This window comes from Botryllus schlosseri, chromosome 7, assembly GCF_051294905.1.
Source record: "Botryllus schlosseri isolate E-star chromosome 7, Bs_hap1, whole genome shotgun sequence".
NCBI classification, from domain to species: Eukaryota; Metazoa; Chordata; class Ascidiacea; order Stolidobranchia; family Styelidae; genus Botryllus; species Botryllus schlosseri.
The window spans coordinates 7,636,365-7,650,747 of record NC_137242.1 but is presented as its reverse complement, the minus strand read 5'-3'; the positions used below and the strand labels follow the sequence as shown (position 1 = coordinate 7,650,747).

General features: G+C 42.4%; 1 protein-coding gene across 1 annotated transcript in view; it reads left to right on the top strand.

Annotated features, from left to right (window-relative positions):
- The window catches only part of LOC145443472 (uncharacterized), a 62,152-nt gene extending 59,429 nt beyond the window's left edge, over positions 1 to 2,723 (top strand). The window contains exons 45-46 of the mRNA XM_080321438.1: positions 513 to 613; positions 2,556 to 2,723. Coding sequence (XP_080177564.1) covers positions 513 to 613; positions 2,556 to 2,635 — 181 coding nt within the window. The 3' untranslated portion in view covers positions 2,636 to 2,723. The remainder of the gene's footprint in view (positions 1 to 512; positions 614 to 2,555) is intronic.
- The last annotated feature ends 11,660 nt before the right edge of the window (positions 2,724 to 14,383 follow it).

The following is a 14,383-nucleotide window of genomic DNA, read 5'->3' as shown; positions in this document are numbered from 1 at the left end:
TGTGCGGTGGCAAAAATCAACTTTGTAAGATTCCGCCGTGAACCCACGAAGTTATACCAAGGATGCCATGAAATTGTTAGCTTGCCTAAAGACGCTGCAAAACGAATTTGGCTCAATTCCGATCCGCAGAAGCGAAATTATTAGTTGTTGTAGTAGTAGTTATTGCAGTAGAAATTTTGAGATATTTCAAAAATTCACTGCAGACTCCAATGAATTGTTAGGTTTCCTAAAAAACGTTCAATTGGCTCAATCCTGAGCACTATAAGTGAAGTTCTTGGGGTGGAAAATTCTGGATTTGAAAAAAGAAGAGGGTATTGAAGATATATGTTAACGAGAGGCAAAGCTTGTTTTCGTGTTTTGATCTTTGAATTAGACCAAATTTGACAGACTTTTTTGGCGGCTAACCATTTCACGGGGGGTCTTTGTGTAATTCGAACGAAAAGTTTTATTTTGACCTGTCGCGAGCGTCGATAAGCGGCGTCCTGCTGACTCACGTGTGTGCTGTCTTGTAGGTCCGAAAATATGGAACTTCTGGAGTTAAACAATCATTATCGCTCCCTTATCAAGAAGGCGAGGGAGAAAAAAGCTGCTGGGGGAGCGGAGGTTTTGACAGGTTGGTGGATTTTTTCGAGTTGGTAGTGTCTTTTTCGGGGAGTGGGTGGCATACCATTTCAAAGTAGTCACTGCGTTGTCATGGCCTGGGTGATTCGATTTTCAGTCCATTGTTGAGTACTCTAATTATCATGACAGTAGCAATGACCAGGGCAGTTCAGAAATGTACTGTTTTGCGGCCAATATGAAAGCAATACCGCCAGTTACATGTAAATGTAGTCTAAGTAGGGGGCGTTTCTGCCAGGGTTGTAACCAAGTCGCGAGGTTCCGAGTCACAAGTCAATTCCACTTTTATAGTTTTCACTCCAGCGAGTCGTTTTCAATTCACCTCCAAGTAATTTTGTTCACTGTTGATTAACGAGTTCGATTCTGAAGGGCTCGCGTTTATAGTACAGTCATTTTTCTCACTCTTAACATGTTTCTTCGAAGAGATGTAAGACGGTTTCCGAGCCTATTTTCCATATGTCCTGATACAGTAGACGCCAATCACAATGACTTGACTACATGTTAAGTGGTGACACACTGACTCAAGCTGTGACTCGAGTCATTAAAAGCAGGTTTTTGCCCAAGCCGAATTGGAATTAAGGCCGTAAGGTACTGCTAGACTCACAAAATTTTCAGATTGCGATATTTTATAAACAGTAAATGCTGGATTCCCAAAAATTGGTGTGTAAACTATCCATACTCAACTTCAGATGCTGTATAAATTTCAGCATTTCACATTGATTCCTTGGGCCCAAATTGGGGGGGAGATTGGTGAATCGGACGGTTGGCACGAGGAAACGCCTGTCTCATCCATGGGTGCTAAGAGATTCTAAGCAATGCTTTATAAAGTGTCCTGAGGCCTCTAAGTACCTGCTGAAATGCGTGAAACTTCCGATTTTAAGAAAATTTTTACGAAATATTTGTTTGGTACTAGTACGGTGCCGAATTTTCGATATTTTTTCATAAAATTCAGTAATAAGTACCATAGTAAGTACACTATAACTCCTATAGCAAAAGAAATAGTCTTAGCAGGTAGAACAGTCCTACTGCTTGTACTGAGCCAAGTTTGATCAGGATTGAAGGTATTCTGATATCAAAATTTCCTGTCCCCGTGACACCGTATTACCAAAAACTAGAACTGGGAGAAAATCCACTGAAAATACGGAAACTCGGACGGCCAAGACGGGCATTTCATTGTAACTTGGAAGAAGAGTAAAGTTACTACATTATTGGCATTTCGTTTATTAGTACTGGTACTTAGTAGAGGACCGGGAACTGTTGAGGTTGTCCACATCATAACTGGGCGGCTATGCTATGTCTGGATAGATTTCTTTGAATCGTTTCATATCAACTAGCAAACTAGAAATCGTGCCGCTCGAGCACCTTCTCTGGAAATGTCGATCCATTTGGAAGTCGTAAATCACGCAAACGTTTGCAATCAATTTTGACTGAAATGAAAAAAAAACGTAATAGAGAGACACTGTTTGGGAAACAACAAAACACGGGTATGTTTGTCGACAATTATTATTATTGATCGTCGTTCCAGTGGAATGTATGTTTGTATAAACAAACAAACAAACATAGCCATCGCATTAGCATGTTAATAGATTTTTAAGTTACTTTATTGAAAATGCGCACCGAGCGTTAGATAAATTTTCAAGTATGCCACAAGGCGAAAAATTTAGGAAACACGGCTCTAAATGAATAGATTTTCGAAATTTTCCATTTCCGATTAACTGATAACTGCAGCGGTCCATGAACTTGAGAATCATCATTTTCTACTACCTGAATTGGTTTTGACATCTGCGATTTTAATCGAGTAGAAATTTGCAGCGCCGACTGCTGTGACCGTCTCCCGTTACAATTTACCGCCAATCACTTGTAACAGGACCGGCTGACAAAATGAAATGAAACCCACCGCCAGCCGCCACGTTTAACAAAAGCGTCTCTCTTTTCAGAAAACACTGCCATACTAAACTCGGCATCGGAACTGCCTAAGTCTCATACTTCCCAGGATGACAAGTGCAAGAACCAATGATAATCCTCCGCGCCCTGTTGTATATTTATTTATTTTGTAGTTTGTGTACGACCGTACGTTATGTAATACAGTATTTTTTTGCGCGTTGTGTTTGTAGTGTGCTTTTTTCGTCGCCGGCAGTGACGTAGCGTCGTGACGTTAAAACCAATGTTGGGATTGAGTCACTCGATTCTTGAAGTCGACTCGAGTCAAAGTCGCTAGATTTTTTGGGGTGAGTCAAGTCTGGCACAAAGTGATATCGAAGCCATCGCGACCGAGTCGTTATTAATTCTGAATCGCGTAACGAACATCGAGTTAATTGTGCCTTCATCGGGGCGTTGCGTGCATCGCTTGAAAGTAGGACTGCCGAAGTACGTCGGAACTGTCGGCCAAATAGACGGTTGAATATGGAACCTCGTCAAGTTGAGGTAAATTGAGATAGTGCATTACTCAATCCACCTGCACCTCCATACGTTACCATTTATACCAGCTGTTGATGGGCAATACGTATACTGTAGTATATCAGTCCGATTTGTATCGTACAAGAGGCAGGTTTATGTAGATTGTAGCGTTACTATAGGTCAGGGCAAGGCAACTTCTCCGGTCGGCGGGACGGATATGGGAAAATGAAGCACTTTGCGGGTCGGATTACAGAATATATACATATAATACATTATTCGCGTGTTTATCCACCTATATAAGGAATAAATCGTGAACATTAAGTTTATGGCATGACACCAAAACAGTAGCCCATTTAATGAAATTATTAACAGTAGCTAGCTATTGATGACAATCTGACGTCTGTGGTCGGTCAGAGTTTCCAACAAGTTCTTTGGACGCTGGCTGCATTTAGTATGTAGAAACCCTTAGTAAAGACTGCACGTTAATATCAGTTATGTCGGAACGTAGCCTTGTCTAGTTAATGTTCTAGGTCAAAAATTTATGCACATTGTACACCCGAATAGAGCCAGTAGTTTCATATGTCCATCTTTCCCAGGTTGGCGAACTTGGATTCATTCTGTGACGCATAAAATTTATCGATACTTTTAGATTAAAGAGCTTCTTGGGGGTACAGAACTTCAATATACAATTGCACAATAATCGTATTGAAATGTGCCCGAATATTTTGGGCTAACACTCGTCAGGGGTAATCGTCAGCAACTAGTACAGAATTGGAGAGAACATTGAACAATCGTATCACAAAATATGACGTCACCAGCTTGGAATGTAATATCAAATAAGAGAGATGTTCAATGTACCATTTTAAGATGGTTTACGAACTCCTTCTGTAGACAAAGCTTGGGCTGATGTATTTTGATGAAGGTCGACTCCAAGGCAGAGATGTGCGGATTTGAAATTTCTATGTTCTAATCCAATCCAAATCCGAACTTTCAAATCCAAATCCTCATCCGTAACTTTTTCGTATTCAAGTCCATGTCCAATAGGGTTGTTCAAAAAAAACTTTTTTTTCCAAATCTCACTCGCCTATTGACTAAATTGTCAGGTTGTCCAAGAAAATGATGCACACCAAATTTGACTCAATTCCAACCAGTCAAGGCCGTGCAATCTTGAATTGAAATTTTTAATTTATTAATAAAAATAAAAAAATAAAAATTCTCAAATTTTTCTGTCAACCCCATGAAATTGTTGAGCTGTTTTCAAAGACGATGCAAAACAAATTTGAGTCAATTCCGACTAGTAGAAGCGGAACTATTTGAGTTTTTCGTTGATAATCCCCGGATCAAGGATAATCCGACAATTATCAACGAAAAACGTGAATCCGAATCCGATTCCAACAAGAAATTCAGAAAAAAAAAATAATTTATGCAATGGAGGGATTCGAAAATTTTCTTTCACAACCAACGATTCCCTTGATTCGAGATAACCTAGTAACCATTAGTAACCTAGTACATTAATAATTGATCTGAATAAAGTTTGTCGCCATTCGCTACACGACATTTCAATCTCCCAGAAAATCGGTAAATCCAATCCAAATCCTAATCCGTTCTGAAAAAAAGTAGGGCTGGGCAAAATCGAGTACTCGAGTGATTCGATTCTGAATCACGTAATATGCTTCGAGTCGAGTCGAGTAATCGAGTATCACTCATTATGACGTCATACCATAATACGATACGTCAAAGTGCAAATATGTATCTTTTACGCCACCACAAAGAATATAATGCCTGTTATCCTTCTCATAAATGATACTCAGGTATTTTTTCGACCATACCGAATTCATTCCACTTGATGACAATGTTGTTGGATAATCATGATTTCGGAAATGTGCTACGCCCAGCAGCCTTCATAGCTTTGTACGAGATGTTTCGAATGCTACGATATGGCTAATCAAGGTTTCAACGCTTTAACAATGAAAAGTAGTATCAAAACTGTAATTCTCATTGATAATTAACTTTCAGTGGCGAGAAGCGAATAATTTCAGTACTCGAAAAATTCGTCTTTTACTACTCGACTCGAATCAATAAAATTAATACTCGATTCAGATTCGAGTACTCGAATCATTGTGCCCAGCCCTAAAAAAAAGTCTAATCCAAATCCGACAAAATTTCACAAATCCTGTTTTTTCAAAACCTAATCTTAATCCATGCTCATCTCTGCTCCAAGGCACACCTATAAAAGTTTGAGCGACCCCTTGCGATGACGCGAAATCTGTCTTCTCGATAATTTTTTGCACCAGCGGGATTGTCCAACAAATGATTGGCAATGGCATAGTTTCTGGGCTTTGATCGCTCAGCATCAAGCTTGAACGGATGAGTCATGGGCGAGTTTTTTCACCGAGCGTGATGCACGCTTTCTACGATTGTTTATATACAATGTTCTTTCCAATTCTCTACTGCAGTGGTTCTCAACCTTTTGTTGGACACGCCCCCCTTTTTGATAGTGGAAAATTTCGCGCCCCCTGATCGTCATATCACAAAATTCAACCGGGGTGCTAGCAACCCAAACAGATTGTTTGGTGGTATGGACGGTTATGAATGTTGATGAGAGAATAAAAATATATGAAATTGGGTCCATATAGACAGAAACACGCGTGCATTGGAGGTAAATCGCGCCGACCGCGAAAAATGTTTTCAGGTGACTGCTTCTTCGCGCCCCCTAGAAATGTTTCACGCCCCCCCCCCCAAGGGGGGCGCGCGCCCCAGGTTGAGAACCCCTGCTCTACTGGCTGCTGACCAATCTAGGGACATGCTGATTTATGCGTTCCTGCAAGCGCTTTGACGTTCTTCCCACGTAGCCACAATCACAAATTATCGATTATCGATTAACGACTACAGATTTCGCATACTCGGAAAGGGTCGCTCACACTTTCATTTGTGCGCCTTGGAGTCGACTTTTATCAAAATACACCAGCCAAGGCTGTGTCAACAAAAAGAGTTCGTGTATCATCTGAAAATAGTACATTGAACGCTCTCGTATTCGACATTTCGTGCTGGTGACGTCATATTTTGTGTTACGATTGTTGATATACGCTGTTCTTTCGAATTCTAGTTGCTGACGATTACTCCTGGCGAGTGTCAGCCGAAAATATTCGGGTTCATTTCAATATGAATATACTATTCAATTGTATATTGAAGTTCTGTACCTCAAACAAGCTGTTACTAATTACAGTGATTGATGGTAGTAGTATATTAGGCGCCGAGTTACGGGGTGGCGGGGTGGCGCAGCCACCCCATGAAACATTTATGGGGTGGCGGCCACCCCATACAATAAAATAAAACGCCCGCCGTCTGCGATTTCAAATCATCAGCGCTGTCAATTAGCGAGTCCGTGATATCGCGTAAATGCCAACTATTCACCATTAACCGATATACGCGCGGGAATAATTGAATGCGCAGGTTCGTTGACGACGACGAAATAGTGCTTAAATTAAATAGTGCTTAAATAAATAATGCTTGAATAAATATAACCCCCAATCAACCCTCCCACTCAGGCCTGGCGCACAAAGCCCTAGTTGCTGAGCGCCTTAATATCCCATACCCACCACCCACCCACTCACCAGTGCTTAAAACGCCCCAATAAATGGTAATCCGTGATTAGTAATCAGACAATCGAAGCAACCTCGTTTAGGACGTCGATTTCGACACGCTTACGCTGAGAAACACCATCTTCTCTCTCGACCATCCGTGCGAATTCATGTTCTCCATCTCGTAATTAATTTGTATTTGCGCCCATATTCGTTTACAAAATAATTCTTGAGTTAGTTCCGTGATAGCCTCTTTAATTGGAGGCTGGGAGCGCGAAATAGGACAGTGTATTTGAGTAGCCCTGCCCTATGCCTGCGAATTGAAAGTCATTTCTGCGCAAAGTGCGCATATTCATTACTCTAACAAGGCTTTGCCAACTTCTATCGGGAAATGCAACAATGCAGCTCAAACGTCGCTAGAAGGAGCAGACAATTGTCGCGATGTCAGACTTGGAACCCCATTGTTCTGTACACAAGTTGAGGAATTACTGATTAGATGCGCGTTTCTCGTTTGCTATCTTCTGTAGGTTACAAATTATCGTCTGCTTTATACACTCGTATTCCCTCGGTGTCACTTGTCAGTGTTTGATTTGTTAGTAACACTGCGCATTGTGCAATGCACGGCGTTGAATTACGTTGTTAAAAACTGATGAAACACGAGATTCTCTGTGGCGCAAATTCTGAATTTATTCGATTAGTTTGAAAAGGAACCCTCTATTCTATGTTCCAATAAACTTCATTGCTGGACGTACTCTATCGAGCGCAACCATATCGCGGATTGAATTTCAAACCTTTGGAATTTGCATTTCTATTGATAAGGTCGCAGCATGCGCCCATATTGCTTTTACTGCAATAACACGTGGATAATTAAAAGCGCACCATATCACGATCAAATTCGACTGGCTGATCCGAGCCTACGAAGGCTGTAGGTCCTGGGCAGATATGAACCAGCGCGTTGTTTGCATAAAAACCCCAGGTGCGTAACCAAAGAGTTTCTCATTTATAACTAGAAATCCCGTCCTTTGAAATGCCAATTCACTAATTTGTATTATTACAAATTCGACCTCATCGTTAGAGACGTAGATTTCATCGCGCGCTCTGAGAAACACCATAACCTATCGCGATTTGGCGACCAAATATACGTTCACCTCCTACAAATTAACGTGCGTTACTTGCATCGATGACGGCCGCCAGCCGCGTTTAAAATATTTTGTGAAGAATTTGTAAGATAAGTATTCTCGGAGCGCGAAGTTGAACAGTGTGCTGTTGTGCGTTTGTGTACCTGCTAGTTGGAATTTATTCCAGTGCCCATAATATTAATCCAATTATGCTTTGCGAACGTAAATCGGGAAATGCAGCAATGCAGTCAAAATCGATGTTTTCATCAGCAACCAATTGTCGCGATGCGAGCTATACCCAATACTAAGTAAAAACCCATTGTGCTGGAGCGGGAGGTAAGGAATAATTACTGATTTGCCGCGCGCGTTTGTAATCATCATTCTTGTCTGTCTTTCTTGTTCCAGAATTGTCGCGCTGTGTTACTGCTCAGTGCTCAGTCCAGCGACAATTGCCGAGCTCGCAGTAATCAATGACCTAATTTCGCAATCATCTCAGCGGGAGATCGCGTCGCGTTGCATAGTGCGATGCGATATACGTGCACGGACGAATCTTGCTAATTGGTCGCGGCCCGCGTAACACTGATAATACGACTTGTTGAATAGCAATTGAATATTAGCGTCAGAATGGTCATTTCAAAAGGACGGGGTTTCGCGTCTCAAAAGGAGGGGGTTTCGAGTCCAATGTTCCCTCTAATTTTTCAAGAGTCTGCGCAAACACGCCAACTCACTGCGCAGGCCCTCGGACAACAGTGCGCAACCACCCTCCAATAGGGTGATAAAACTAACTACTGGGGGGCTTCGCCCCCCAGAACCCCCTAAGGCTCTAGGCTTCTTCCGGTACTTATCATGTACATTGGGTGCCCATTTAGTAGTAGCGTCCCTAAACGCGCCACGCGCGAAAAAATTTTTAATTCATGATTGCATCGGCCAATATGATCGGGAATTGTATATATATTGCTGTCAATTTTAATCCTCTCCCTGCTCACATAATCAGATTTACCGGTAGAGCTGATCCAGTGAGGTGTGTTGGAATAGATACGCCCTCTAAATAATAAAACATCTTCGGGCATACCCGTTGATATAATGACTTCGTTACATGATGCTATTTCGTAAACCCCTGTCTGCCATGTCAAACGATATTGAAATCGCCAAAACGTACTAAGGTAAAAGACGTAGGCCAACACGATTTCAAATTGGTATTTCTTAACTGGAAAATAATGTTCCCTCGATATGGCATTTGTCTTGTTGTGGGACTCGGATCGCCAGGACAGGAACATTCGGCGCCAGCCATTTAGGCGCCCATGGACATGGACAATTACAGATATATTTGTATATATCGAAGTTTTCGGTCAGCACCGGGGCAGTCTTTTTCGCCCAAGATTTTCTCGCTGCTGATCATTCTGGCGGACTTCTTGGATTCGCATGTTACATAGCCTTGGCGCGGTAATGGCCGACGCCCAACTGCCCATTTCTATAAATCATGCCTAATTTTTGTTGGGAAAGGGTACCCAATAATCAGATATCTTACAATAATAAAACGCGCGTAGCGCGAAAAAAAATTCCTGAAAAATTTCAAAAAATACACCATGATTTGTATTAATTCTCGAAATAATTTTGGACCCCCTTCGAGTTAGGCCCCTCCAATTGGGGGGTCTGGGGTGCGAAAGTTACGGTCCTGAGTAAATCTTACGCAATGTTCATGCCACGCGGAGAAGACTATCATTATCGTTAGTTTCTCGCAGATTAACTTCGAGCTTGCCCATTGTTATTATAACTTTGTTAAACCATGTTATTTCGCCATTCCCAGAAAATAATGCGCTATTGAAATGATATCGCTCACGTGTACGAGGCCACACTAAAAATATCTTTCTTGAGGCGCAGGTGATTGTGAACTCTCATTTCGTCACGGGCGCAATAGTTACCTTTGCGGGGCGCACTTGTACCTCAGTTTCAGACTTCAGTGATAACACTATTTGGCCCTGGGAATGTTCCATCTTAATTTTTACGAATCTGCGCGCCTGCGTGGTTCATTGGACAACAGTGCGCAACAACTATAAAAAAAAACATCATTTCTGATTTTTTGTGCGCAGCGTAGATTTTCTGTGCGCAGAGACCGTTTCAGCACTGCGCATTTGCGCACGTGCGCAGCTTAGAGGGAACATTGGTTTCGACACCCTCCTGGCTAGTGGCTACGCGCCTGCCGCCACCCCATGCAAAAATAAAAGTCACCGCCTATGGATGGTACATAAGAACCCTATTAGTTATTATTAGTTATTTAAAGATACCTTTGAAAACAATTGTTTTCATGATAAAGAAGTTGGAGTCGGAGTTGGAGTCGAAGTCAGGGTCATTTTCACAAACTCCGACTCCAGTCAGTATTTTTTCCACGACTCCGACTCCAACCACTACAGTTTTCACGACTCCGACTCCATGAAGCAAAAATTAGCCAAACCCCCACTCCACCGACCCAGACTCCGACTCCACAGCCCTGAGAGAGAGAGAGAGAGAGAGAGAGGATAAAAATTGATAGCAATGTATATGCAATTCCCGTTCATATTGACCGATTCAGTCATGAATTATAGAAATTTCCCGCGCTTCGCGCGTGTAAGCGAGGGAAGCCGGCTCACTAAACGGACACCCAATGTAGCAGATAAGTAGTGCTAAACAGCGTATAGCGTGAAGGTGGTCTGAGGGGTGAAGCCCCCAATAAGTTCGGTTTATCACGATATGGGGGGGGGGCAGGACCAACGTTTTGGGGGGAGTCTGACGAAGTGCTGTTACGGCCCTGTTTACAGGCCTATGGACAATTAAACAGAAGAGTAGGCCTATATATTTCGGTCAGCATATGGCACTTGGGCAGTCCTTTACGGCAGTTTTCGCGCTGGCGATCGTTCTGGCACACTTCTCGGAGGCACATGTTACCTGGCCACAAACTTCATGTGGCTTGGTGCGTCGTGGCGTGGTAATGGCCGACGCCGAAAAGCCCATTTCTATAAATCATGCGTATCTTCCAAAGTGGAAGGCTACATTAAATCACGCGCAGCGCAAAAAAAATTGAACAGAGTTGTATAAGTTTTCAAAATAATACTCTATAATTTACGTTCATTCATGAAATAATTTTGGGCCCCTTCGAGCTCGTCTCCCCGACTCCTAATTGGCGGTTTTGGGTACGGCAGTTACGGTTCTGAGTCCATGAATACTTGATTACGTGCATGTAGACAACAGACATATGCTGTTTGGCTACTCCCTGAATTTCGTTTCTGACCACCGTATATTAGTAGTGAGAGAGTGTGTGCTTGCCATCAGTGTAGTGTGTAGTGAGGAAATTTGTACACTCTGTATTAGTTGCTGACTCATACACAAGAACTGTTTTTATCCACAGGATGGGATGTATATCATGTTTGTATGATTCATAAATATTATAGAAGATCCGTGGCCTGTCAATGTTTTTGAAAATTCATGCCAAGAATGAAGGATACTTCAACATAAATACTTCGATTCGATGTTAATTGTACAGTGAGTATTTCGAGCTGTGCCACAATGAAACAAGTTTGCATACCATGTCGTGAATAATATGTTTGCTGTTTGCATATGTCATATGGTTATATGAAAGTCGGTAAACCAACACTGTGGCACATAATTTCCGTGCTGAATTTGTAGAAGTGTTAGAGTCGCTCGGCGTTGGAGTCGGTCGGCTTTGGAGTCGGAGTTCTATGTGGAAAATAAGCGGAGGCGGTGCGAGACTTGCGAGTCGGGGTTGTAGTCGGTGGGATATTGAAAATGTCTGTATGGTCGGAGTCGGAGTCGGTGGCAAAAAAACCCGACTCCACAGCCCTGGTTGCTATACTCAAGCAGAGGTATGATGGTAATGGTAAATATTTGTACCCAATTAGAAGTATAGGCCTACTCGACCATAAGTAAAGTCAAATTAGGGTGAGGGAGGGCGACTGCTTTCGCGACTAATGCAAGACTACTAATGGCACTACTAATAGTTGCAAGCTTCGAAAATATATTCAGTTGCCGCGATATACAGGGGCCATTTACGTGTCTCGTAGTTCGTATGGTAATTTGGTTCGTAAAAGTGGTATACAAACTCACCAAAACACTATTGGGCTATCACTTACTTTTTAAAATTCAAAATGGTTTTATTTATATCTGAAAACCGCTCAAGCAGAATTATGAAAGTCGTCTGAATTCATAACCACAAGAGTAAGTGCGCAGGGTAGTAAGTGTACTGTAGTGCAGGTAGGCAAAACTTACTTGAGTAGTCTGATAAATTAGAAGTACTCCGTTACTGACCACCTCGGAATGTAAACATCTATAAACATTAAACACGCGCAAGACGGCAGGAATGCATAATACATTCAATATTGAAATTTTGGCATCGCCGCAATAAAGAGTAATAGGGCAAGCTTTTTCAACTTTTTTCACCGCTTCCGACAGCTTTTAGATACTTAGAATCCACGTACTATGATGTTTTAGGGTATTTGGTTGTATTACGGCAAGCATCCCTTTGTTGGACGCTGGGCGATGCGAAGCCCTAGCGGTACAACCAATACAGTCAAATCACTATTACTACCTAGGACGAGTATGGCCGCCAGGCCTTCATAGTCCGACCGGGATCTGGTACCGCATCGACGGGCCAGTATCCCGGGGCACAAGCATGGTGGCGGAGGGATAAGCGGCCGCAGACGCCCCCTCTAAAGGCGTGCTTGTGCCAACTGTTTGAACCCCTAACCAGATATAACAAAGAAGGGAAGTAAAACGGAAAGCAACCTTATGGGTGCCTTTGAGTCCAACGACTCGAAAGTGCCCTATTACGGGCGTTTGTGGCACATAGTGCTGTGGTGTAATGCCACAGGGCTGTCACAAGCGTCACGAGGGGAGGTTTACTGCGGCTCCTCCAGACCCCTAAAAAATACTATGATGTTTTAAGGTGTTTGGAGGGATCTTATAGTGCAACTTTTCTCTATTTTTCATACCAAGTTTTACTGCAACTTTTATCAAATATTGCGTAGAAATGTAAACGAGTGATTTATAAACATGCTATATATAAACTATTCTAGTATGGTTTTATTCTCTTTGATTTGCATAACAAAGAGCTATATGATGGGTTAGCTACATCTCAATGACACAATGACTTCAGGCTTGCAAGCATGAAGTCCAACTACCCCTGCCAAGCACGATCGTATCCGAACAATATGTAAATAGAACACTTCATTAATTCTGTCGTTTGAATTTGAGATATAGAGTTTCCCATTTCACAAACGCCCAAGCGAGACCGCGGAAAATTACATTTTCACTGGGTCACCTTTTTCAGGCTATTGATTTTGTTAAAGTCGCCGAGAATGAATTTTTCGGTAATGCCTCGAGTCAAGTTTGCAGACCGAGGGAGTTTGGGGTGTGTTATTCGACTTGTTTTAGGGGGAAGGGGCTGTTTGGGTTTGTGGCGGAAATGATTCCTGCATTCCGTACTTTTCTTGCTGTATGCCGGGAAAATGTAATTTTAGGTGGTATCGCCAGATCGTCCGTTAAATGGCAAGTAACAAATTTGACAGCTCTGCAGAGCTAGTTTATAGAACGGAACGTTTCGAGTATCTCATATCCTAATTATCTGATAATTCAACAAAAATTTGACATGCAACTATATTTACTGCAACTTTTGTTAAAATCAAGTCATTAAGTGCAACTCTTTCGCGATGTTAGTGCAACAAGACAGGGTTGTAACCAAGTCACAAGGCTCCGAGTCACAAGTCAATCTCAGTTTTATAGTTTTGACTCGAGTCAAGTCGAGTCATTTTCAATTCACCACCGATTCAAGTCCGAGTCCAAGTCACCGAGCAGAGGTTCGAGTCCGAGTCATGGTATTATGACTCGAGTCGAGTCCAAGTCGTTATGTTGACTTCCCAGTTTACAGTTAAAGGCTTGTTAAATCCACTTTTTATGACTCTGTTGGGTGATATCGAATGGTTTGCATTTTTAATATACTAATTCTCGTCATTTTTAGCAGTTTCTGGACGTGTTTTCAAGTACCAGTACCAATAGACGAAATCCCAATAGTGTGATTACTGTACTATTCCTCGAAATTACAATGAAACGTCGGTCTTGGCCGTCTGAGTCTCGAGTCATATGACTTGGTTCGAGTCATGCACAATGACTCGAGTCCAAGTCGAGTCAATACACAAATTGAATCGAGTCGAGTCGAGTCATTTCCGTATTTTGAGAAAATGACTCGAGTCAAGTCGAGTCATCTAAAAAACGTGACTCGAGTCGGACTCGAGTCGAGTCATTACAACCCTGGAACAAGAACTTGCCCTAGTAATAACGAACAAATCCAGCAACGGTATACTAGGTATGGTGCGAACCAGGGCTTTGGAGCAGCCGTAAATTTAAACTGCTCCAGCTCCGGCTCCGGAGCTCTCTTCTATCATACATTAGCTCCGGCTCCAGCTCCGGAGCCGCATTATTACCACTGCTCCGGCTCCAGCTCCGGCTCCGGCTCTGAAATTATCGAATTGGCCAGTCTATATCAGGGGTGGCCAACCCGCGGGCCAAATGTTGCCCGCGAGAGGGTTTTGCGTGGCCCGCGAGGTAATTTCCTATTATATTATCGAAAATGAATTGCTCAGATTGTGAACATGCAATGCCAACCAGAAATTACAATTCTGA